Here is a 27,626-nt window from a genome sequence, read left to right on the forward strand (position 1 = left end):
AACATACATTTTAAGGTTGTGTCCATAAAAATGTGTTTATAAACGTGTTTTATTTTCCTTGTCTTTCTTCCTTTTATGTGGAATGTGTGTTTCTTGTGAGGTAAGACACTCAGCACCTAAAAGGAACATCTTTATGCAACTCCTGAGCAAAACTGCTATCTGCTCTGAACCAATCTAAGCTCTGCATGATACCATAACTTCATTTTGTCTCAATTGGCTTTCTAGCTTATTACCACTGCCTGAGGATGTAATAACTGTTGCTCTTCAGTTGCAGGAAATCAGCATAGTTCAATCTTTCATTGTTAGCTTAATTTAGAATATGCTAATTGCTTTGCTACTGTAGAATTTTTAATAGTTGATTCACATACAGTGTCTTTGCTTACACAGAAGTGCATTGAAATACTATTAAAATAAATCGCAAGCTGGGCAACTTCCTGTTTGAATAATCAGCTTGAAAGAATTCATAAAAAAAATATAACTACTTCCTGCTAAAAGAATTTAAAGACTCAATGCTGCTGTAATAAAGCAGAGTCTGAATGTCACGATGGGGGATCAAGGCCCAATTATACCAGGCACAGTGAACACATGTAACAAATAGGCAGTGACTAACCTGAAAAGCTTAAGCAATGCAGCAGCTTATTTATAAATGTAATTTGGTCTTTACGTAAGTTATGCTTTTATAACGCATGTGAAAAATATGCTTCAATACTGTTTCATAGAAGAGATGAAGGGGTTTTTTTGTCAGTGTAAGCTTGTAGCAGACTCTTGTGAATGAAGTTTAGAATGGGCCAGTGTCACTGTCTTAACGGTGGTATGAGCTGATCTAATATCACAACTAATAAAATTGATTTTGTGGAGTGATAGACATTCTCTAGAATATAAAAGCTAACATCAACTTCAGTTAAAGTTCCAATACTGTTTTTTTAAATGAAGATCAGTTCTTTTTCGTCCAGTTTCTATGGCAATGTACAGTAGAACCACACTAATATGAACAGCGAACCCTGGGAGCAGGTGGATGGGAGACAGACACAGAAAAGAAGTTAAAGCAAAGCTGCATCTAACCAAAGGAAAGATGGATTAAATAGTATCCAACAAATTACATAGCTACTGGGAAAAATAAGATCCCCAAATGTCAATCAAATTGTATTTTTTCCATGCAGCTACAATTGTTGTAATATTTCCTTATGCAGAGGAAAAAAGGTCTGGATGAAGAGTGCTTTGTGCTGTGCTGTTTTTTCACCGAAAGTATATATTTTTTCATCTGGCCAAAAACACTGAGAGGCAAGCCCAGACCTTTCCAGCCAACTGATTTCCTGTTTTCCACCTGTCCATTCACTTTTGTCTTTAGCAGTTGTTTTTATAATAGGGGAAATTGCCCACAAATCCCCCTATATATTTATAGAAAATTATATATGCGTGTATGTATTTGTCTATAGATACGTGCATGTACATACATACACACACACACATTTTTTTTTTTTATATACTGATATTATACTGAGGCTAAGCCACAGCCACTTAGGGATCAATTTGCTTTGCTGAGCACACAAGCTACAATAACATATGGGAAACCTGGGGGCTAAACTAGATAACCCTTGAGGTCCCAATGACCTAGAGGTTGACTCCCAATGCACCCTTGAAGTCTCTAGGTTTTTTTCTTTGTCCTCCTCCTGGGTTTCCTGCTGACTGAAGAGGGCAACAGGTGGTGTTGGCCCTTGTTCTCAGAAGTGGTGCTAGGTACTCCTGCTCCAAGAACCAGTAATAGATCACTGTGTGCCCTGAACTAGTTGAATAGCCACAGGATGATGCATGTGGCTATGTCCATCTGTCCACAGTGTGCACCATCCACATCATGCCTTCATGGTATATAAATCCAGCACAAGGCAGTGCTGTTCTGAGGACTGCCACACCGACTCCCAATCCAGAAGGAGTACAGATGTGGCAACACAGTGTGGGCAAATAAGCTGTGCTTCCTGCTAACAAGTCAAGGCCCCATAAGGTTTCTGCGCTGCTGGTCAGCTTGGCCAAAGTGTTCATGATAATTATTAAGGTGGTTGTTTCCCTCCCATACAAAAAAGTTACTTCCTTCCTACTTCTAAGCAAAAAAAAAGTAAATGGATTATTCTCCTTTTTGTAAACTGTACTATATTTCTTAATAATACATATTCATTTATAAATAAATTTAAAAATGACAGGCACATTTAGTGATTCATTATTTGTCATCTTTTGTTACATGAACCTGCAAGCATTTACACATGTGAATATATTGGCTAAACTGAATCAAGTCTGTTCACATGCTTATACATATCAGTGTGTGTGTGTGTGCGTGTGTGTATATGTTGCAATATGAGGGCTTTTGCATGCTTATTTACATGTTACTGTAGTACACAAAATTTAGTAATTTGTGGTAGATCTCCAAATTGTCAGCATCAAATAGAAAGATTCTATTGTAAGTAGTAGAATTTGGTGCTCTTTAGAGGAAGTTCTTCAGAAAATCAAAGTGGAAAGCAAAGGAAAAACATTTTGTTTCCCAAATGTCATAGATGTCCATACTCTAAACCTATAGAAGCAGAGGGAGAAAATAAAACCTAGAAATGCTTATTTTGCTGAACTTCTGATTGTCTTTATTGATAACTAGCTGACATTGAATTTGTTTCCTCATCTTACAGCAGCAAAGAGCTTACTGAAGAAACCTGATGGAGTCAAGGTAGGTTAAACAAATGTACCAAACTATACATCTCATTAAACCTTCTTTTCCATGTACCAACTTATTTGATTTTGGACTTTGGAAATAATTATTCCTCCTCTTTACAAACCTGTTTAGAAATGTTTTTGACTGTATAATTAAAGCAGTTAAAGTTTTTTTTTCCTTTTTTGAGCTTACAACTAAATGAATAGTTGGAAATCTCAGCCAAGTTCCATAAAGCTAGAGAAGAAAAATGGTTAATAAAGAATATTTTCATACTTATCTCAATAAAGGTCAGTTTCGCCCTCAATGAATCAATGCTTTATTTAGCTTCTTAATATAAATGAACATTTGGTAATGGGTGTGTTTGCTCATTTTTGTTACTGGTGCTGAACTGCAGCGCCTCCTGCCTTCCTGATTCCTTGACTTTCCATCAAGTAAAATGGAATATTATATTCCTTGAATTTTTGGCACCACATGAGATGTATTTCACTAGGTGTACTGGGTGTGTTTGTCAGAAGTGAAGAGGTTTAACATCTCAGCAAGTAAACTCATCCTGACTCACTAAGAACAGGAACATTTTGGCAGCTTTTGTAGATGATTTAGAGCTCATAGGAGCTCTTGTGTCACCAGGTCCTTCAAGAGGAGAGGTGCTTCACAAATGAGTGTCCTGGATAGATACGTTGAAAAACAAAATAAAAATCATTCAGCACCGAGAAAGAGTATACTTCTTTTTCTTAGAGAATGGCTGAAGACTAAATTAAACACCCCAACTTTTGTTACATAATGTAAACTTTCTTCTGGGTTCTGCCTGATTTCTTATGAGTGTATCTTTGAACCAAATTTTACCTTTCTACTTCAATTTCTTTTTAGCTGTAACAAAATGCTATTTACTTAACTACCTGATTCATTGTAGGTTTGTCCTTTACAATCCAACACATATGCACTCTCTCCCGTACAAAAATTGTAAGACTGTTAGAATGAAGTCAATATACTATAACTTAAATGCTCTGCTATACAAATGCTTTGTGGTATCAAATAACAGGCAGCTTATAGTAGTAGATTTATGTGAAGAAGCATATCATGCAGGCTAAATCAGTCATTTCAATAACGATTCTTTAATGTGTATTTTTGTGGAACATAGCTTTTGCTTTTGCTATTGCTTTTTAAATATTATTCCTTCCACTGGTCAATAATGGTATATATTGTATCTCCATTTTGATAGCAGTGTTGCAAACAGGTATTGCCAATGCACTTGTTGCACTTAAATTGCACTTGTTGATATCCAGTACTTCTGGATCATTTCATTTTTTCTTTTGTTTTTCTATGAAGTTATGTGAAGCAGTGGGGATGGATTTACCTGTGTGGACATCTTTGTTTTCAAATTCTTCTCATATAGAAACTATTTTCCCCCAAAAAAGTTTTCCCTACCCTTTCCGCAACTTAAGCCGTCTTTTTAAAAACAAAAAATATACTGTACGCCATGAATTGATACTTTCAATCCAACCAGTCACATTCTCTTCTTTTCCTTTCTCTCTGACTGGTCAATTCAGAAAAGGAAGTCCAGTTCGAGTGTTCAGATGATGGTGAGGATCTTTATCTGCCAGATTTTTTTCCTCCTGTGAAACGTTCACACCTAGAAATCAAATAGTTGCTGTTAAAGTACTGTGGAAAAACTGCAAGACTTCTTAAGCACAAACTTCTGACTTCTAAACCCACAAGTGCTACATACCATCCATAATCAATTTATTCTGCAACTCTTTAAAACAAAGATTTTTACCTGTGGATACATACATACAGAAAGTAGATGTAACATTGATGAAGATAGCTGTCCTTAGTGTAGAAAAAAAATGAGTCTTTTAAAAAAGCCCTTCATTTATCATTTTAAGCTCCTCACATTAATAGTTGATTTTATTTAAAATAATAAAATATAATATGGCTACATTATACACTGAACAGTTATTTATACATACGCTTGAAAAAAATAGAAATTGCAGTACTTGGGAAATTGCCATTGCCAGTGCCTTTACCTATACCATAGATATATATTTCAACATCTGGATTAAAAAAATATCTGGCTTCTGTAAGACAGGACTTCCTATTCTTTTCCTATTTATCTTTTCTTCATAAAACACAAATTGCTACATGAGCCAGATACACTTTTATAAATTCCAGGTTTAACTGAGCAGTACATAGGCCAATAAGGTAATTTTAAAATCCCTGCATTGTGTACCTATTAGTTTTCTTTTTAAATTGAGTTTAACAAATGTACTTTAAAACATGCCTTTCTTTCTGCTGGACATTGTATTTTTCAAGTGAATAATGCCTTTTTTTCTAAATATATTTAGCATTATCATTGAATCAGACACTTGGGGACATCTTCACATGTACTTTAATGCACGGTAGCCTATTTTAATGTGCATTAAAGCATCACTAAAAAAAGTGTTATTTAGCTCTAATGCTCATTAAAATAACCTAATGCACATTAAACATCATGGACTTAAAAACCATGCTCTTTAGTTAATGTACATTAAGACAGGCTAAAGCACATTTTCCAATGTGGGTACAATGGAGGTACTAGATTTAATGTGCATTAACTAAAGCAAGTTAATCCACATGTAGACATACCCACTGACTACCTGGGTCACAGATCAAGATTTTATGCTACAAGCTAAGAACATGGCAGATATAAACTTTCTTTTCCTTGCTTCAGATCCCTAAAGAGCCTTCATCCTAAGGCAGAGCTTCATCCAAGTGCTATTCCAACAAAATATCAGTTTCTCCAATGCTTATTCCCCACCAGAGAATCAGTACAGTCTCCCTTCCACCTGACCTCAGGCAGGCAGGCAGCCAACATCTTAGATTATTCCCACTGTGACACCCTAGCCCACTTTTCTACTGTCAGCCCAGCCAGTGGGAAGTTAAATATTCCTTCCTTCCCAATCTTTTATTCTGACATTGGCAAGCAAATCTTTCCCTAAAAAGCAGAATTGATAGTCTAATTAATTAACTGTATATTCTCCTAGCTGGACACTTGTTTAGTGCAAGAGTATAGTTTGTTTAAATGCAAGAAATACGGGTAATTTACCATATGTTTTTATCATCCCAAACATCCTGTGTGCCTGCTCTTATCTCTTGCAGATAGACGGAGTCACATAGAAAGTTTGGAGGATTTAAATCACAAGTCGTAATGTTATATAACTTTTAAAATATATGTAGAGACCATTAAAGATCATGACTATATGGCCATACCCAACTGCTTGGGAAAAGTAGAGGTATGTGTGTAGGTGTGTTTGCCTGTATTGTTATGAAACTTAAAAGAGTGATTTTTGGCAGCCAATATTTTAATAGAAAATATTTTCCTTCTTTGCAACAAATAGATGTACATTAAGTTAGAATAGTTTCCAAAAGTTCTTTTAACTGTATGGCATGAAAAATCTATTTTTTAATAGTTTCCCTTTTCTGTTAAAATAAATACAGCGTAGGCAGTTTAAAAGATAAAACCTATCTATTTTTTATTAAGTTTGAAAATGGTTTACCAAGCTGTTCTGTGATGTGCATTATATTTTCTCTTTTTCACTTGTACTAACCTAAATTCTGTATTCCTGATGTACCTCTAAGAGGTTTGACTGTATTTTCTATACTTTTCAGCTGTAGCTGGAATGAATGTTGTTTATTTTTGTAGAACTTGCACAAGGGAGTATGGACACAATCCTGCTTTCCTTACTCAGGCAAAAACCTCATGGAAATGTGATTATCCTTTCTCTGACACAGTCAACAAGAAGCATTTGTATAGCATGTTTGATTATTTTAACACTGAGTATACTGAGTTTATACTGAGCCAGTATCACATATGATGACACCTTCATTCACTCCATCCTGTGTTTTGTGTGCTCATTTTATCCTTGAGTGCTTCATTCTCTCTGGCCAGATTAACACTGGATACTCATGTTTAGTTGTACAACCTGAAACGCTGGTATTTTCTGGACACAGAAGAATAAGCATGGCATTGTGCAGAATTGTGTGTATTGTTGTTCCATCACAAGCTATGTCATGTTAATTTTAAAAGAAAGGTTTCATTGAAATATATGCATTTTTCCTCTGAGTAAGGACTGCAGGGTTGACTCTTGTGGCAGTTTAAAAAATACTAAAGAAAGTCATTTTTTATATAAAAGATCTGCCAATGTTTTAGCATGTGAAGATGGCCTCCATAAATGAAATTATTAAGGTGTTTTTTCCCCCTTCTTGTTTGGATTACATATCACAGAGTCCACTGCTGCTTCTGACTGAAATCACATTAGCAAGAATGCACAGCTGTGGATTAATAAGTGAAACCTATTTGTCAGTTGACTCATATAACATAGAGAATAGAATTAAACCATTGGAATTCAGAACCAATCCTGTTCTTTTCCAGTGACAGTTGCTGCAGAAAGATAAGTTGAGAAAGACCAAGGTTCTGCTATAAGGTGTATTTAACTTTGATTGAAGTCAAGGAAAGTTATTTATATCCAGGATGGGAAACATAGTGTCCATTATTCATATAATGCAGTAGCTTTCTTTACCATTGGCTAATTATTCCTCAGTTGACCCCTATATGGTAGCTTGTCAAGGTACCAGTGTAATTTGTACCAATGGAATTCTATTAAAGCACTTGTATTGAGGCAAGTCTTTTCTGAAGATACACTGCCTTTACAGGCATTAGTGCATGTCCCTTCCTCCTCCCCACTGCGCCATGCTCTTAAGCATAAGTCACATCCCATCACAAGCCCCCTTTCTGAACCAGTATGCCTACATTTTGAGTTTGAATTCATTAGGTTTGTATTTTCTCTACCTGGACTTGCCCTAAGTTTGGCTTTGGCTCTGCTGAAGATTTAATTCCAGCAATCAGTGGTCAGTTACTGTAGCTACACCAGTGCAAACAGTAATGGAAAAATCCTAGTGCTGTTAAATTCAGTATGTTACAAGAGTTTTATCACTGCACCTATACCTATGAATGTAATTTTAAAAAGCCCCAGCACGCACAATGCCTAAACATTATCCCCATCTTATAGACACTATGGATATGTATGAATAGCACAAAGGTAGCCTGAATTACTACCTTTTTCTAGCTCCAAAACTGGAAACAATGTATCTGTGTTTGCACAGCAATTTGCCCTGGCTAATTTATTTACTCTGTTAAGTCATTTACCTAAGGCCATGGACTCAGAAAATTCTTGGCTCTCAGCCGTGCACTTGGACTATTAGTCCAGCTCAATCTCTTTCATTACATCCACTGATAAATATTATTCAGGTCTTCAGTACTTTTATTTGAGCACCAGAAGGCTTATTAATAAAAAAATACTCCCCAACTGGGGTCATCTGATCCCAGCAGTCTTTCCTGCCCAAGTGCAGGGGGGCTGGACCCGATGATCTGTAAGGTCCCTTCCAGCCCCTAACATCTATGAAACTCTCTCACTGAAACAAACTGACTTGAGTTTTGGGCTTTCAAGGTAGTAGTTTAATGCTAAATTTTCACAAAATGCCTGTCAGTGAAAGAAGAGAAGTCTGGATTTTTGTTCATGGTTTTCTTTTTATTCCCAATATTGTGACTACGGGGCTCATTGAAGATTCTGTATCCTTCTTTCTATCTTTGGTGGAAGTGCCACTATCCCTTTTTTGCAGATATTCGGTATGACATCCTCATTACATTTCACAAAATGAAACACATGCTTGTCTCATTTAAAGCACTAAATGGACAAAAGGGCAAAAAAGCAAAGTCAATACATCTAGACACATTCCAACCCCAATTACACTCATTTAAATCTGGAATTGCTCCACAGAGCCAATGAAATAAATCTAGACTGCTGAAGCTGTATTCTGTGAAAATCCAATTGATATGTAACCTAGTGACTGACACCTAGAAATAAAGTAAAATGTGGGTGTATTATTTAATATTGTTGCATAATTAGAAACTGGAAAATAAACCACAATGGAAACTTTGGGGTTTTCGTTCTTAAACAATGTATTAATTGTTTATTTTTGTTACTTGGTTTTAGCTAACTATAAAGACTAAGTTTATTTACGTGTTACAGCTGAAACCACCTATGCTTTATAGAGAACTTTCTAAATCAAAATACCATAACTAGCATGTTGGGAGAAACTGTAAGCAGTTATCAAATCTGTTACAAGTATTCCTTTCAAGTTCATAAGTTCATCTTTCTGTGATTCTTTATTTCCATATCTATATCTGTATATAGATATTCTATATAGAGAGATATAGATCAGTTAGCTACAAACAGTTCTAAGGCTTGTCTATTTCTATTTTCTGCATACCTACAGATAAACAACAAAACCAACGTAGTAACCAGCCCCAAAGAAAATATTCCTACCCCAGCGCTGGTATACCTGGAATCTTCCTTTTCACGCTATCTTTAAGTTCTTTACTGTTTTCTGGGGTTTTTTTCTTTGTCTCTCTTACTTCCATTTTGCCCTCCTTTTCATTGTTTGCTTACTAGATTTGGGAAGGGTTTTTTTGCTGTTTGAATTTTTGGTTTTCTTTCTGTAAGGAAGTCCATTGTGAAGTAGTGTGTTTATAAATACAAACATGACATGGAAGCTGGCCGTGGTAGAGTGGTAGCACTAGTGGCCATAGTTGAATTTTTTGCATGCTGTGTCAGACAGTGAGTTGAATGCGCTTCACATTGCCCTTAGCTCTTTGCCTGATGATTATTTCAATATGTTTATTATTATTATTTCAATATGATGGGGAGGGGACATCTCCTAATTTCTTTTTTACTGTATCTTAACACAAATGTTGACATCAAGAAGAGCTAACAGGATTATTGCTAGGCAACAATAAAATAGACCTTATTCAGATTTTCATTCAGCACTCTCTGGAAACCCCGCAGGTCTTTGCAGGCCTTCATTTACTGGGATCAAGAGGCACCTAGTCCTAAGGCTTTTTTGTACTGCTGTTACTCTTTAATCTATGCTAGGCATTACTCAGTAATAAATTCTGCAGGGAGCATATTACTGATTGTAGAAAAGCATATGTGAATGTTTATTATAGAATCTTGTTTTTGTTCGAAAATTATATTTCTTAGGAATGTTCTGTTTAGCAAACTTACACGTATAAGAATAGTGGTTAATTACCTGAAGTTAAGAGTTACTTCTTCCCATACATCTTGGTAAATAACTCTGGAAAATGTTTTTTATTTTTAATATATACATAGGGACTAATTTTCACCTTTAAATCTGCATATTCGGCTCCCCTGTCTGCATTGTTAAGTAATTTTCAAGAAGCAGTTTGCAGGTGTAAGGTGTGTAGCTGAGTCTTTGACTCCATAGCTATTTCTAGACACCTGCAATATATGAAACTGTCTCACTTGCTGTAAACATGTTCCCAAGCCAACTATCTGGTACGCTTATATGAATTACTCATAAGAAAAGAAAAATGGGTTAAATTTTGAAAATGCAGCAGGCACTTCCATCATAGGTGATCTAGGTTATTTTAAAGGGATAACAAGTTTGAAATCCTCCATATACTTCCAAACACCATTTGTGTTTGGAGGTACCTAAATCTTGCTGTGTTCACTCAGCACACCTTTCTTTTTATTCATGCTCACTGTGGGTTTTAGTAGTTAACCAAATAATATTTTTAATGAAAAAAGCACAACATTCAACAAGTCCAACAAAAAGAGACAATGTATTTAATATAAGACATTGTGACAGAGTGCCTCTTCAGATCTCCAGAGTTTCAAAGCCCTGCATGTATGTTGATCATGAATAAGGTCTTTGCATGCTGCTATAATAGGTAAAATGGCCTATCTTGCTGGCTTGCCAGTTGAGAAATCTTTATCCGAGACATTGTTTCATCCTCTGGCAGCAGTTAACATTTGCTTTAGCTCTTGTCACTGTTTTGCCTTTGTCAGCTGGCTCTTCTTACACTCCCTCACACGAATAAGAATGTGTTTACCAATGAGAACTGTTTTTCTCTTTATTTTGTTCTCACTCAGGAGCCCCAAACTACAGTAATCCACAACCCTGATGGAAATAAGGTATTCAGAAAGAATCAATTCCATTTTGCTTTTCCAGACCCTACACATTTCATCCACAATTCTAAACCAGAACGTATCTGTTACCCAGAGTTTAACAGGGAAAATCTCGTTCCTGTATCTGTTGCACCTGGTGTCTCTTGGGCTTAATTCATTTGTAGCTTGCTCCTAGTGAGTGAATTCTCTCTGGTTGCTGAGCTCTGCAGCTCTTGCAAACATCAGTACAAGTTGAGGACACTCAGCAGGCTGTGAAACCAGGTCCACATGAGCACTGGGATGTTGTGCTCAGATACAGAATGCAACAGAACGTTGTGCTATGACCCAGGAGAACAGTGAAATTATTTTTAAGGATTGTGTGAGAAGCTTTCACTAAAGATGAAGGCATATTTGCAGTTCTTTCCATCTGCTGTTTCTCAGCATGCTCATACATCATACTGACATGTCTTCTGCATGGAACTATACTTCTTCCATAACATCATCTAGTTTCAAAAGAATTTTAACACTTGAAGTGGCAAGATGCTCTTTTGATTTGATGAACCTTGGGTTTTTTTAATACATTTTTCTCATGGATTTTCTTTCTTCTGCGCATTGTGATGGTTATGTTGGGTAGTTGGTTTTTAATACCTGGTAACTTTGTTCTCTCTTGCCTGAACTTGAAAAAGACCAGGGAATATCATAATATTTTACTCATGTTTCCAGTTTTTCCCATGCAGATTCCACTTTTTTTAAACAGATTTCAGTATATGCCATACTCTGAGGACTTAAAACATCTAAAGGATCATTGTCTCATTTATCTGCTGTAACTAGTTGTGGTAATTCAGTGCTGTATGTGTAAAGAATTAAGTCTTAATGAAAAGTAACACATGCAGACATTTCACAAGTATGAAGAACTATACTATTCATATTGTGCCTGTATCTCCCATTCATTTGTGGGCATATGAGAAGTACTGAAGTTCATTTTACTTTTAGGTCTAATACTCTATGTGTTCATGATCCATATTAAACCTCCCAAATTTTATTAACAGGCAGTATACAGCCTACATTTTAACTTCACAAAATCTTTACAAAAGCCAGCAAAATGGGAAAAAATTAAACATTGAAGCTCGTTGGCATGACATCTACTTAATTTTATTATATGATCATAGTAATTTAAATACTGTATTTCCTGAAGTAATAACATAGACAAGAAAACCACTTTGGGGGAAAGTTACTGTTACATTCCATTACCTGCAAAAATAAATGTTCTAGCATGAAAACAGAAGTGGATGCTTCCATATTACAGGCTACTTCTTGTGTGAGCTTGTGCATGGTGTTTTTCAGCTTGTACATATGTGGTTTTTATTTCTTCCAGGTATTATATATACATTTATAGAGCATGATATGTTCATTGCGTGGAATGAAACATCTAACTCGTTAATGATGAATATTTATGGATGCACACAATTTTTGTTCTAGAATCTGAAGAATGCATTAACCATTTTGAAACTTTTCTTTGACACAGTCTTCTGAAAACATAGTAAATAAGGGCACTGTCAGGATATATTAATTTTTTTTTAAATAAATTGACCAGTTGTTGATATCTTTATGCATGAGTTTTGAGGTGTCACAGTTTTTTTGAAGAAATGTGCAAAAAGAAAAGTCTATTTCCAAAAAGAGAAAAAGAATAAGTCAAAATTGGTGTGTGCCAGTTCTCTGACAGTGTCCTTTAATTGTGTACATTAATATTTCATGTTTCTGGTTACTCCAAAAAACTGTTTAGGTCTTCTTGCCTTTTTAACATTGTGGTGATTTTAATTCATCTGTGTGATAGAGAAGTCATTTTCCTTTCTGGCTGGGTAGCTGAAGAATATTTTTGCAAAGAGATCTCAGTTTATCCAGTATCTTTACTCTCTATCAATTTGCTCCCACTTTCAAACTTTTTAGTATAAGATCAGTATAAAAATACTATCATAGATCTGATCCCTATTTTATTGAAATAAATGGGAATCTGTCCATTCGTTTTAATAGACGTAACAAACTATGAAAAGAAATATTACTGTAAATTGCAGAAGGCTTCATTTTATATAATACATATTGAAAAATTCAAATGGAATGACTGACTGCACAGTTGTTTAATCACTAAGCTTAAAAGGACAAGTTTAATATTTGGCTGATGTAATTTCATCTAATAGTTCAGATGTATTCTGTCTAGCAGGATATAAAGGGAAAAACTGCTGCACCCATTGTCATGAAGACCTTGTTGCACTCCTGTGGAGTTAAACTGGATAGCAGGAAATATGTTTAATAAAATGGTTTCCATTTGAAATTGATGTGAGTGTTTTACATTAGTTTCCTTTAGAAACATCTCAATGTATGTAACCATTTGTTTGTGAATAACATCCATATACCCTGTGTTGAAGATTTGCATGAATTATATAATTATAAGTGTCTGAATAAGGTTGCAGGATCATTTTATGTACTTCACTTATATTTACTTCTCAACAGGAATCCACAGAAAGTTCCAATACAACCATAGAAGATGAAGATGTAAAAGGTATGATTAAAGCTGAAACAGGCAACATTTTGTTTATGAGCATACACCTTGTTTGGTCCTACTAACTTCTGTTAACCATGAGGCAGAGGAATTCTTACTTAAACTAAGGAGGAGAATATAATATTATTTTTTAGATCATCTTTGTTCCTTAAGTTCTGTAAGTTTAGTTCTGATTTTAGTAGTCTGATATTTCTTTGTACACCTTTGTTAAAATCAGTTTGAAATTAAGGAAAGGAAGAAACTAGCTTGTTTGAAATTATAGTTATGGAAGTTGTATGTACAGGTTAAAGTTTAATGGCATTAAAGATTATTAGGTTGTATTTTTATGGTGTAGTGTTTTTAAATTTTAGTTTCCATTCCTTTGTCTTTGGAGCAGTTATTCTCAACCTTTTTAGACTCAAAGACCCCTCTTTAGACTCTGAGCACCTGCCAGAAAAGGCCAGATTTGAGCTTTCCCTACTTTTTTGACTATGGAAAAATAATAGACCAATTCTTCTATTGCAAAGAATTCGAAAAGGCCACAACAGGTCAGAAGGTTTTTGACACTGTTGATTCCCATTTGAAATCTCTGTGCTTACCTTGTGAATCATGTAACACTACTAAAATAGCCCAATACCCTGTGGTGCAAAGGATCTGAGGGCAGCCTAGGGTGGCATGGCACCATGGTTGAGAATCACTGCTTTAGAGTGTTTTTCAAATCAATGTTTTTTAAATTCTGTTCAGATGCCAGGGTGGGGTTTGTTTTGGGGGGGAGGGTTTTGTATGTGTATGTCTCTTTTACGTGTTCTGGCCGTATAATTGTCCTCTTATTTCTTTTTACCCTTATCTTTTTCTTCATTTCGTAAAAAAATCTGCTCGCTCACCTTAATTTTTCAGGTTTTGTCTATTTTTCTTTTTCTTTCCATGTTGTGATGCTGTTCATTCTTAGGTTATTAACATTTAGTGATTTGAAACCTGAAGTTTTCAGCTTGTATATCACTTGTTTCACACAAGACTTTGTAACCCAGACTTAAAATGTTGTTGTCATAGACATGTAAATTAGAGATAGAGGTGAGAAGGGACAGGAAGAATAAAGAAATAGATTAGTTAAAAACAGAAGACTTCAGAAAAGTAACCATCACCTAGCAGCAGTGTAAAAATGTGGCCAGACACCCTAGAAAGCTGCTATGATTCAGGGGCAGCGGCGACTTCTGGCTGTTACTCCCACTACAATCACAATGTCATGGCTGTAGCAAAAACTCTTATTTCACCAACCTATCCCCAACCTATCCCCATTGGCACCTGGGACAGTTGCCTCTGTCACCCTGCCCTAGTTACACCATTGCCACGTGTGGAGTTGCCATTATTAAAGTGCTTATTAGCAGAGATATTTAGTAAAATCATAGAATCATGGGGCTGGAAAGGACCTCGAAGGATCATCAGGTCCAGCCCCCTGCATGAGCAGAAAAGACATCTGGGGTCAAGTGACCCCAGCTAGGTGACGATCCAGTCTTCTCTTGAAGACCTCTAGGGTAGATGATTGCACCACCTCTCAGGGGAGGTTGTTCCATAGTCTGGACACTCTAGTTGTGAAGAATTTTTTCCTGATGTTCAGCCTGAAACTGTCTTCCAGCAGTTTGTGGCTGTTGTGTCTCATTTTCCCCCAGGGCACCCTGGTGAACAGTTGTTCACCGAGCCCCTGATGTATGCCTCTGATGTAGCGGTAAGCTGCAATCAGGTCTCCTCTCAGCCTACTTGTTAGGCTGAAGAGTCTGAGATCCCTCAGCCTCTCGTATGGCTTGCCATGCAAGTCCCTGATCATATGTGAGGCCCATCTCTGGACCCTCTCAAGCTTTAGCATGTCCATGTTGAGTGCAGCACCCAGAATTGGATGCAATACTCCAGCTACGGCTGCACCAGTGCACCAGTGTTGAATGAAGTGGGAGAGTCACTTCTTGGATTTACTGGAGATGCATTTATTGGTGCATGCCAGAGTTTTATTGGCCCCAAAGGCTACTGCGTCACATTGCCGGCTCATATTCATGCTAGGATCTGTTGTTACTGCCAGATCCCTTTCATTTGTAGTGCTGGTCAGGCTAGCGATGCTCAGCCTCTGGTGTGCTGGGGGTTCTTCCTTCCCAGATGCAGCACTTTGCATTTCTCTACGTTGAACCTCATTTGGTTCCATTCTGCCCAACATGCCAGCCTGTCTAGGTCTACTTGTATCTGCAGCCTATCTGCAGGAGTGTCTGCACAGCTCCATATCCTGGTGTCATCCGTGAACTTGGCCAGTGAGCTTTTCACCCCCTCATCCAGGTTGTTGATGAAGATTTTAAACAGCACTGGGACAAGTACCAATACCTGGGATATGCCGCTGCCCACATCTCGCCAGGACAGCACCAATCATTCATTTGGACTCTGCATCCTACCCTGCAACCAGTTTCACACCCGCTTGATACTCCTGCAGGTGAGCCTTGTAGCTTCCAGTTTTCCCATCAGTACCTCATGGGATACCAGGTCAAAGCTTTTCTGGAAGTTGAGATATATGATGTCAACTGCTTTTCTGTCATCCAGGTGACGAGTCACCTGATCATAGAAATGAGGTTGGTCAGACAAGACCTGCCTGTAATGAAGCTGTGCTGGCTGTCATTCAGTATCATGCCTTCCGCAAGTTTGTCACATACAGCCTCTTTGATCAATGTTTCTAGGATTTTCCCTGAAGTAGAAGTTAAACTAATTGGCCTGTAGTTTCCCAGGTCTTCACGCTTCTCCTTCTTGAAAATGGGCAGAACATTTGCCTTCATCCAGTCCTCTGGGATTTCTCCAGAGGCCCATGATTTTGTAAAGACCCTTGCCAGGAACTGTGTCATTACTTCAGCCAACTCTTGCAGCACTCCTGGGTGGAGTTCATCCGGTCTTGTTGATTTATATACATCTAATTTCTTTAATTGATCATACACCAGTTCTATGGCAGTGGTGGGAACAGTGTCAATCCTGCCCTGCTCGTTTTGTGCCCTACCTGGCATATTGTTCCCATTGGTCTTGTGAAAGACTGAGGGAAAGCAGTCATTTAGGAGTTCCGTTTTTTCCTGAGTGGTAGTGACCAGATATCCTGAGGCATTGAGCAGTGGCCTCACACTCCCAATAGTTTTACTTTTACTCCCTATGTAGCTAAAGAACAACTTCTTGTTTTCCTTGATTCTTGTAGCTAGTTTTAGTTTGGTTGCTGCCCTAGCTTGTCTAATCTGGTTTCTACAAGTACAGGCCATTGTCAAGTAGTCTTCCTTAGAGGGTGTCCCAAGCTTCCATTGTTTTTACTCCTCGTTCTTTTTCTGTGGGAGGGCTACAACTTCCCTGCCTAGCCAAGAGAATTTTTTGACCCTTCTGGTACTTTTTCTCCTTAAGGGAATGGATTTTCTCTGAGCCTTAAGGATTGTATCCTTAAGGAACAACCATTCTTCTTGTGCTCCCTTTACCTGTGGTCCATGGTCTCTCAGCGCATTCTCTACTAGTGACCTGAACTTTTTAAAATTTGCATTTTTGAAAAGACTTCAAGCTTGGTCTTTGTTTTGTCAGCCTTGTGATGGACCTTGAATGTAATGATTTCATGGTCACTATCGCCTAAGCTGCCTCTATGTTTAAGTTGGTCACCAGGTCATCCACTTTGGCCAGGACCAGGTCAAGAACTCCATTGCCTCTAATTGGTCTGTGCAGCTCCTGAGTCAAAAAAAGCTCTTCAGTGCTGGTCAGGAAGGATCGTGATCAATCCGAGCTGGCCGAGCACTGCTCCCAGGAGATGTCTGGGTAATTGAAGTCACTCGTGACAACCATGTCCCGTACATGCACAGCCTCTGTTAGTTCATGGGTGAAGACTAGATCAAATTCCTTCTCTTGGTTAGGTGGCCTGTAGTATATACCTACAGTCAGGTCTCTTTCATTGTGCCTCCCCCAGAGCTTGACCCAGAGGGTTTCAAGCTGTTCTTCTTTGGGGCCGACGTCGGCCCGTAGGGCAGTGTACTGCTCCTTCACATAGAGGACAGCACTCCCACTTCTCTTCTCTACCCAGTCCCTTCTATGAAGGATGTAGTTCTTCATGGCTACACTCCAGTTGTGAGAGGAGTCCCACCGGGTCTCCTTGATCCCTACTAGATCATAGTGCCCAGTGGAAAGCAGTTTCTCCTGCTTGTTCCTCATGCTTCTGGCATTGGTGTACAGGCACCTAAGTCATTCTACTGAGGCCACTGGCCACCTGTCATGTTGAAGGGGAGCTGTTTTCCCAGCCCCAGTAAGAGTTGCTTGCTTGGTTTCATTGTCAGTGAAGCTTTCCTGTATATTGGTCCCCAGGTAGGCTTCAGTTAGCATTTTCCCCATCCCCCTGCAATCTTAATTTAAAGCCCTATCTGAGAGATCAGACATCGGCCAAATATAGACTTACAGTTGATGGAAATTTTCAGTAGCTTCAAAACTATGAGATAACCTTTTAGAATAATAAATAATGCACTATCCTTATGGGATAAAGTAGTGATGGAGCCAAAGTAAAGAGTTGAGGATTCACCAGCATTTAATAAGCATAGATGTAAAAAGGGAATATGTGGTAGGGTGGATTCCGTAGTGGAGCATACTACCGTAGTGGAGCATACTACCATTTATGATCTGGATTTCAAAAGTAATCCAGTGGCTTTGCACATGCTATCTGCCTTAAAGAGTTGTTTTGTTTACTTAACAATTTCCCCATTTACACATAGCTTCTAAGGGTGTGTAGCTTCAGATTTCACTTTCACTGTGTGTGCTATCAAAACTTATTCGACAGTTCACAATGCTCTTCTTCTGTCGACGACTATTTTGTAGTGTTTGATATATAATCACTTCAGCAAAGTCAATATCAAACAGATAAAAATACTTACATAATTTCCATAATTACTGAATGGAAGAACTTACTAAGACATGAAACTTTACCAGTGCAGTTCTTGAAACATTGTGAAATTAACCTGATAAAATATGTGACTCTAACATCTCCACAGCCCCTAAGAATCAGAATAGGGCAATAAAGATAAGGTCCCTATCTGTATAACCTGAAAGGAATCTCAGGTTCTGCTTAATTCATTAACTTCCTCCTTTATATACTTTGAGTAACAAAATATTATCAACATTGTATTTAAAGCATCACCGTTAGCACCTGAAGTAGCACCCATTGTAAGAGATAGGGCATTTTGTACATCAGAGCCATTGTTTCAGGCACTCTGCAGTCTAAGGAAGGCATTATTTAGACTCATTCCATGCTCTGACAATTTTCTGTAACAGCCAGAGTCTTATTTTTTTTTCAGTAGAAGCTAATTCCCGGGAGAAAATTAGGTTATGTCTATACAGTCCATACAGGAAAGTACTATGGAGAGAAGCATGTTAACCAGAAGTCATATGAAAATAGTGCTGCCCCAGGCCAATAATCCCTGCTTCTACGCAAAGCTAATTAGCCCAGGAATATCACAATGTTCATATGGCCATACTGCCCCCACTTCCACAAATAGTGCATGCAGATCTGGCTTGGATTTACCAGAACGTTCACAGCTAGATTAAGCTAACCTGGCATATTGTTCCATTGTGCCATGAAGATATACCCTGGAGGTGCTAGCAGGACACTTTTTATCTTGGCTAATTGTTCGTGATCCCTGACAAAGTATATCACAGACTTTAGGAACAGCACTTTCAAAGGCTAAAAAAGCATCCTCCTTAATAGTGAAATTAGATCTATCTAGCGTCTGCAGCATTTAATGCATTTGGCTGAATTTAGTCTAAGTAGAGCTAACTGACCCATCCAAGCCTAATATATTTTTGCTATATATGAAATGAATGTCTGAATGAATGTATGTAAAACAGAAACTTTAGAAAGCAGATGAGCTAGTGATATACAAGAAAGAATAGAACACAAACTCTCCTAGTCCTGTCAGTTTCTCTCTCTCTTTATCTGTGATGGCTTTGCAGGGAAAAGAGAGGGATAAAATACTTACTAAAAACTCTTTAGTAAAGATGTGATTCTGTATGAAGACATGGAGCAGATCTGAAGGATGATATGACATGCCATGTTTCATGGCCACATTCCAAAATACCAGACTTTTAAAATACAGATGCTGGTTTATCTGAAGTTTATAACCTGGGAGTGTTTTGCTTTACTCCTCACTGCCTAAGCAGTTACCGTTCTAGTGAAAAACAGAAGAAATGTCTTTAGAATTTAACTGAATACAGCATTGTGGTTCTTGAGACACAGTCATTCAGTAGGAGGGGTGGGAACATACATATAATGAGGCTTTATATATTCTGTTAAGAGTGAAGACCAGAGTGCCCCCTGCTATTATTTTTGAAGGTTTAAACTTATATTATCTTAGCTCTAAACTATTGCATGGTGATTGTCTTACATCTGGTTCTTCTTCTGAATCTTTTCATTTCTTCTGAAGAGACTAGGGCAGTGTAATGGTGTGTAGACCTTACACTGATCTCCTGATGGTCTTCATCCTTTTGAGCCGGTCCCAAAGTTTCAAAGATAAAGGGAACGGTCTTGTGTTCTCTTTCACTTTTATACCCATGTACAACTAATCACACTAGAGCTGTAGGTTAGGCTTTCTGCTTGTATACAATCTAGAATTAACTACAATTAAGTCACTGATGTTGCCTTTTTCTGTTCTCAAAGTTTCAATGAGTCATTTACTTTGACTTGAGTGAACTTCAGGCACGTTAACAACTAGCAACTACTCACTTTAAATAACAGCCTAATGATGATGGTTTGAGTTAATGGAAAGTAATGGCTTGGAGAACAATTACATTTAGCTGGAGTTAGTATAAAGGAAAATAGTCACAGTGTAATTTAACTTTATTCATAACACTTGTATTTCCCTCTTCAAGCCATTATGCATAGTATAACAACTAACCTCATTAACTGTATAATTTAATTATATCAGGGCCTCTGCACTATTAGAGATAACACTGTGTAAGAATTATAAACTCGTGTTTTCATTGGTTTATAATTTAGCTATAAAAGTTTATTTGCAACTTCTCATGGAAAAACTCACCATAGGAGGGCAATTTGATTGTTTAGTATCAAAGTGGAGAGGGGGTTTATTGTTCCTTATGTTCATTATTAGCTAACCAAAAGGATGTAAAAGTATGTGTATGCATACATACTCCTAAATCCTGTTCCTGGCTTCACTACAAAGCACTTACAGGGTGCATCTACACATACAATTAGCACGACACAATAAACTGCAGCACAGTTCACACCAGAGTTTATTGTTCCCAGGCACAGCACTTTCATGTGCATCCAAGACCGCAACACATTGAGCTGGGAAAACACAGCCCCAGCTTGCAGAGGGCATGGGGGAGGGGGTCAGCCTGCCAGCCTCAGGCTGCTCCATCCTGGTTCAGTGTGCTGCAGAAGGCCTGGCTGGGACATGAGGGTGCTATAGGGCGGAGCTAGGTGACAGGCAGCCTTACACTGGAGCACCCTCATGCCCCATGTAGTCCCGGTCACCATCTACACATGTGTTGTGGCGGAGTAAAAAACTCTGCCATAGAATAGTACTTGTATCTGGAAGTACTAACCTATGATGGAGTTAATTAGTTTACTTTGGCTTAATGGCTCTGCATATATAAATGGTGATGCTTTACTGCTGAGCTAATTAGGCAACTCTGCAGTAAGCATCTTGTGTAGATACCCCCACAATGTCTTAAAAACTTTAATGGAAACTGAGCAGCATGGACCTGAGGACACTTTTATTTTTATACTGTCCTACCACTGGAATAGTGCCCATTTCCCATTGAAATCAGTCTCTTCGGGGCTGCCAAGCGCAAAGAAGTCTCCTATTGGTGACTTTAATTATGGAACTGTAATCAGGAGCCATAAAACCATTCTATCAAGGAAAAAACATTGTTTAGAGGAGACCTGTTCTGAGTTGAAGTTATATGAATACTTTCCAAAGAATAGATCCTTTTTTTTTCTCCCAACATCTTTGCATTTGATTCATATCTTACCACCGAGTAATATCATTTACATTACAAATGGACAGTCACACTGTTATAAGTTAGATCAGCAACAGGCCCAGCAAATACTTCAACGTGATAATCTACGGTAGTCTTTTTTACAGATGAGTTGTACACAGTGGATCTGAATATTACCTCATTTCTGTTTAAGCTGATGTGGAAATTGCTCAATTGCCAAGATCTACAGTGAGGAGAGCCAAAGTGGAAATGGAGCTTAATCTGGCAGCAAAAGTTAAGAATAACAAAAAGTCATTCTTTAAGTAAATAGGAAGCAAAAAAAAGGTGCTGGGTAAGTTAGAGCCCCTTCAGGATGAACTAGAGCAACTGGTAACAGATAGGATGGCCAAAGTGGAGCTTCTAAATGATTTCTTTGCATTCATGTTCCTGGACATGAATACAAATACGCATCCTATTGGGACCTTAGGTGTGCCTAGTATAAATACCAACTCACCAACTGTTCATGCTGACCTAGTGAAGGGGAGGGATTGACCTGGAGGGATTGAATGTAGTTAAGTCAACAGGTCCTGATGATCTTCATCCTAGGGTACTCAGGGAATTAGCTGGAGTCATAGCGGAGCCACTAGCACAACTGTTTAAGCACTCGTGGCACTCAGGACAGGTCCTGGAGGATTAGAAAAAGGCCTATTTTCAAGAAGGGGAGGAAGGAGGAACCGGGTAACTATAGGCCAGTTAGTCTCACCTTTTATCCTTGGCAAGACCTTTGAGAAAATTGTTAAGGATCGCATTTGTGGGGGACCAGCAGGTAAAATGATGCTAAGCGGCAATCGACATGGGTTCATAGCAGGCAGATCCTGCCTGACTAACTTGGTTTCATTTTACGACTGGGTCACAAAATGCTTTGATGAAGGAATAGAGGTAGATGTTATTTACTTAGATTTTAAAAAGGACTTTGACACAGTGTCACACCCAGTTCTTATAAATAAATTAAATAGTTGCAATGTAGATTATTACACAGTCCAGTGGGTAGAAAATTGGCTTATGGGATGCACCCAGAGAGTGGCGGTGGATGGGTCGGTTTCTTCTTGGAGAAATGTAGGCAGCAGAGTCCTCCAAGTCTCTGTCACGGGACCAGTACTATTCAATATCTTCATTAGTGACTTGGATGAGGGAGTAGAAAGCACCCTGTCTGAGTTTGCTGACGACACCAAACTAAGCAGGGGGGTACGCAAATAGACAGCAGGGAGCAACTCCAGGCTGATTTGGACGAGCTGGGGGAGTGGGCCGAACAGAATAGTATGCAGTTTAACAAGGATAAGTGTCATGCATTGCACCTGGAGAGGAAGAATAATCAACACTCCTACAGCCTGGGAGGTACCACTCTAAGTAGCACAACTGCGGAAAGAGATCTCAGAGTCGTAGTCAACTCCAAAATGAACATGAGTCACCAGTGTGATGAGGTAATAAGTAAAGCTAACTGCACCCTTTCTTGCATTAGTAGGTGCATCCCGAACAGATCTAGGGAGGTGATAGTTCCTCTCTATGCAGCATTGGTCAGGCCACAGCTGGAGTACTGCATCCAGTTTTGGACACCACACTTCAGGAGGGATGTGGATGGCCTGGAAAGGGTTCAGAGGAGGGCCACTTGTCTGGTTAAAGGCCTACAGAAAAAATTCTATGTGGACTGACTGGGAGACCTGAACCTCTTCAGCCTCCATGAAAGGAGGGTGAGAGGTGATCTTGTGGCCGCCTACAAACTCATCAGGGGGGCCAGCAAGAAATAGTGGATACAGTGTTTACCAGGGCACCTGTCAGAGTATGTAGAAATAATGGCCACAAACCAGATGAGAGCGAAGTCAGATTGAACATCAGGAGAAAATTCTTTACAGTGAGGGTTGCCAAAATACAGAATAAGCTTCTAAGGCAGGTGGTGCTGCCCCCTTCCTTGGAGGTATTTAAAAGGAGATTGGACAGACACATGGCTGGGGTCATCTGACCCCAGCACTCATTCCTGCCTAGGGCAGGAGGTCAGACTCAATGATCTAATAGGTCCCTTCTGACCATAACATCTATGAAACTATGAAATTATCTGATATACATCAGTCATTCTGTTGTATTGTGTGGTCTACCTAAAGCTGAGGCAGTTCAGTCAGGTTAGGTGGGGAGAGGAGAAGATACAAATTGCCTGCAGAAAGTGGTTGGTACCTTTGCTATTCCTAGGTCCCCCTGAGCATGGAGGCTGCTTTTTCCAGGTCCCCCTGCAGATGCAAGCACCACAGGGGGTGCAGAAAGTAGGAGTGTGTGTAGGTAGATCACAAGTTCTATCTGTGAAGAGAAATCCATGCTAGGTACTGTTTATTGAGATACTCCTGGAAGCTGAAACACAATTCCTTTCTATTGTCTTGTTCAGACACCACCCTTTACCTAGGACTATGCCTGTTAGATGCAATTGATCTCTGAATTTGAGAAGTTGTACTGGGAAACCTTCAGCCGAAAGCCAGAGAAAAGTGTTATTGCTAGGGATGCTCTGGAGATGCATAAATGAAATTCTCATTTATTAAGAACTGGGCAAAGTGTTAGGGTAATGTGTGGAGATGAAAACAAAGAATTTGTTAAGTATCCCAGTGTCATTAACATTGCTACTGATGGGATACTTTAACACTTGAGCAAAGAGGTTACTGTCCGGCAACAAAAGTTTGCTTATGGATTCAAGTAGAGTATAGGATCAGGCCCTGATGTATTTGAGTGGAATATGAAATCGTCTAAATGGAAACAGTGACCTAACTAGATGCTGTTCTAATGTTAATTTTGTGTTGTTTAGTGCATCTCTCTTCAGGATTACTATACAAGCTCCTAAGAGATTCAGCAGGTACCATCGCTACCCTAACAGGACACAAATTTAATCTTATAAAAGAATTCCTTTCACGATTTATAGAAATAACAATAAATTAAAAAATCCTGCTTGTTTATGAACTTTCCTGTTTCTAGGCTTACACTTTGCAGCACACTGTCCCTATCCATAAGTTCCTTTACTTCAGAATGATATTCAGACTGTGATATCGTGGTTAAATTTTGTGCATAAAGTTATTTGAACTCCCAGTTTATTTCACTTGGGCAATAAGGATTTGCGTTTCTTTTGGGAAGGTAGATCACAAGGCCCAAACAGCATCACTCCAGTGTAAGAATGGTAGAATTTATTTTAATGTAAAGTTATAGAATATCTTCCTCCTCTTTCCCAATGATAAGCACAGGATCTAAAGAGTTGAGTTGTTACATGTATAATGATCCGTAGATCTTGATTTCTCATGGCATTGTGTCCCAAGAGGTTAATTAAAGTAAACTCTAGTAAGAATGATGGTTTTCTGTGGGCACCACTGCTGAGCTTTAGGATGTTTTCAGAGAAGATACTTTCTGGTTAATCTATGGTGTTTAATTTATCCGTACAGTGACTACCTTTAAAATTCAGGATCAACTCAGGAAGTATGCACTTGCATATGTTTTTGTTAATCTGAATTCATTTGATCCTAGTTTAAAATGAAGCGAGCCAACTGATTTAAATTAGGTCGGTTGAATTAGCTGATCCTTTGCTATTTTTCATACCTTTTTTCCAAAGAAATCCTTTGAAGTCTTGAGAATATAAAAATGGCTCTTTCAAAAACCTTCACATCAAAGTATCAGATTAAAAGAATAATCAGTCTGCACTGGCATCTGAACAGAGGCACATGTGGCTGCTACTTTTCCCCTGCCCCTTTGACATCAGCCCTTTTCCCTTAACAAGTAATGTTAACTTTGTTTGTATGTTCAGAGATTGTGTCCGTTTGTAATTAAATGATCATTCTTTTTTTTTTTTGGATTGTTTCTTTTCCTGACCACTGCATGCCCCACATACAGCTTTCAAAAAGGAGGGTGACAAGGAGGGGTTAAGTTCTGCTCACCACTCCTTCTCCTCCATTGCTTCTTCATCTCACTGGTCACCATCCTCGCTGTGCCCCAACGGCCATTCCTGCTGCCAGTGTCTCCTGAGGATTCTGATCATGCTCTACCTCTTCATCTTTGTTTGTTCATATGTTGTGTTTCTTTCCATCAATTCAGTGGGCAAGCCCATGGAAAATGCATACTCACAGAGCCACTTGCTTAAGTCTGAGCAGTCCCACTCCACTCCTTCCTCTGTGCTGTGTAAGTTGAGAGACACCAATTCAAATGACCCATTCCTCTCAATCAGACAGCAGCCAGGTTTGGCTGACCTAGAAGTAGCCATTTTTGGTAATGGTGGTGGTGGTAGTGTCTAAATGTGTTTTGGAAAGTGATTGTCTCCCTGTGTTTCCTTTATTTCTTTGGTTATTTCCTTGGAAAACTTTAAATGCTAAACACAGATCATTTAATATACTAAATACTTCAGAAAAAGTAATCTGTGGGGCAGATCAGTGCTTCAAGGAAGTCATTCCTGAAGTCTGTCTTGAAGACTGGGTAATGGCTGGACAAAGTCCAACCCAAGTTTTGAAAAAAAAATGAAAAACTGTGTGATGAACCTGACATGGCTCTGAAAAATGGTCCTTGAGCAGCCCAGAATTGTAGCATGAAGTTCAGGGATGAGTTTCTAATGGGGTGGTTGGAATTTTTATTCTTGAAATCTCTGCATGTCATGAACTTCTTCACTATTGACACTGTAAAGTCAGTTGAAATGGTCTAAGTGAGAACAGAACAGTGTTCAACTAATAATCCATGGAGTTAATGACTTCACATTTATGCACGTCACTGGAGCCTGTGTTCCATTTGCTCTATATCTGCTTTAAAGCTGCTGTCATATGCTCTTAACTTGCAGGATTGGTTTTTGACAACTCGGAGCCACACCTTGTTTAATATGAGTTCTGTGACAACTAATGAGCAACTAAGGTTACTAATGTTATTTTTGTAGCACTCCACACTGCAGGCATTGCCCTCACTCTTACTACCAGGCAGCAAAGGTGACAGGGATCCCCAGAGCCTGTTGTATCTTCAGGGACTGATTGGAATTGGGTCTCCCCCCAGCTACCTTTGGCCCCTGCCTCCACTGCTTGAATCAAGGCATGGGTGAAGGGACTGCCTGCAACTGGCAGCAAGAGCTGATAATAGTACAGAACCCATATTAGACCTGCCACTGCTTGCAGGAAGCCCCTCGCACTTTAAAGATCAGGTGCACCTGCAGACTAGGAGCACCTGTACTGCGCCCTTTCCCAGAAAGATTTCTAAACATTTCTCAGAATTTTTCACTGCTAAAAGTGAATGCTTGTTTGAGGCCAGTGTCTGACATGTTTCCATTTCTTGTGGGATACTCATATATTCACAACAAATGTAAAGTCTGCAGGGGGCTTAACTAAGCCAGAAAAATATAGGATAAAAAGATGATATTGGAACTGCTTATTTTGAGGTGAAAAGGCACAGAAGTGCAAAAGTAACAGTAGCATCTGCTTGTATCATCTGTTCGAAAGGGCATGTCTCATTGCATTTATTTCTTTTACAAACTCAGTTAGGAATTGTTGTTTAGAGGAGACCTGGTCTGAGCTGAAGTTATGTGAATACTTCCCAAAGAATAGATGGGGGGTTTTGTCCCAGCATCTTTGCATTTGATTCATATCTCATCTCTGAGTCAAATCATTTACATTACAAATGGACAGTTACACTGGTATATGTTAGATCAGCAACAAGCCCAGCAAATACTTCAATGTGATAATCTATGGTAGTCTTTTTTACAGATGAGTTGTACACAGTGGATCTGAATATTACCCCATGTCCATTTATACTGATGTGAAATTGCTCAATTACTCTGACATAAATGGAAAACCTAGTTCAGAGCTTACAATTTAATCATCTAGGATACAACTGTTAGCAAATGTTGTGAAAAGAGTAACCTTATTTGTATGGAAATAATAGGAGTTACAACTATTTTGCAACCTAATGGCAATTTTTGTGTAAGAAAAGCCCTGCTGGAAAAGCGTAAGATTACTATTAAATGTGCATGTTATTTTAGGTTAAATACTAATAATCTATAGGTAGACAAATGCAAATGAGACAAAATAATGCATTGATTTATATTATAAGAGAGTAAATTATAAAAGATTACTATTTATATATAAAGGATACAGTAGTGTAAGAATGGCATGGCCATGATGGTCCAGAAATTATGTGAGAAGCAAAGATTTCTAAGGCAGGGATCTCTTTTACTGAACCAATTATGTAGCTGGGATAAAGTTAGACAAGCTTTTGAATGCATGACAGTCTTCCTCAGGTCTCTGATCACAGGAAGCAGCCACAGCATAGTGAAACACAGCAGAGGGGAGGGGAAGGAGAGAAACTCTCAGAGGTAGCAGACACACAATTTAGCAGAAGAAAAGAGGCTGATTACTTGGGAGATCATGGCTTATCAAAAGGG

At 38.5% G+C, this 27,626-nt stretch overlaps 1 protein-coding gene across 14 annotated transcripts in view; it reads left to right on the forward strand.

Moving 5' to 3' along the window:
* The window catches only part of CAMK2D (calcium/calmodulin dependent protein kinase II delta), a 254,424-nt gene that overhangs the window by 200,219 nt on the left and 26,579 nt on the right, over positions 1 to 27,626 (forward strand). For 5 of the 14 annotated variants that reach the window (XM_019534059.1, XM_019534057.1, XM_019534065.1 and 2 more), the window contains 5 exons: positions 2,670 to 2,707; positions 4,240 to 4,272; positions 9,005 to 9,064; positions 10,681 to 10,722; positions 13,204 to 13,252. In XM_019534059.1, coding sequence (XP_019389604.1) covers positions 2,670 to 2,707; positions 4,240 to 4,272; positions 9,005 to 9,064; positions 10,681 to 10,722; positions 13,204 to 13,252 — 222 coding nt within the window. The remainder of the gene's footprint in view (positions 1 to 2,669; positions 2,708 to 4,239; positions 4,273 to 9,004; positions 9,065 to 10,680; positions 10,723 to 13,203; positions 13,253 to 27,626) is intronic. The other 9 variants (XM_019534067.1, XM_019534066.1, XM_019534069.1 and 6 more) reach the window with 5 other exon arrangements.

The sequence above is a fragment of the Crocodylus porosus genome, unplaced genomic scaffold, assembly GCF_001723895.1.
Source record: "Crocodylus porosus isolate Cpor-Errol unplaced genomic scaffold, CroPor_comp1, whole genome shotgun sequence".
In the NCBI taxonomy this organism is placed as follows: Eukaryota; Metazoa; Chordata; order Crocodylia; family Crocodylidae; genus Crocodylus; species Crocodylus porosus.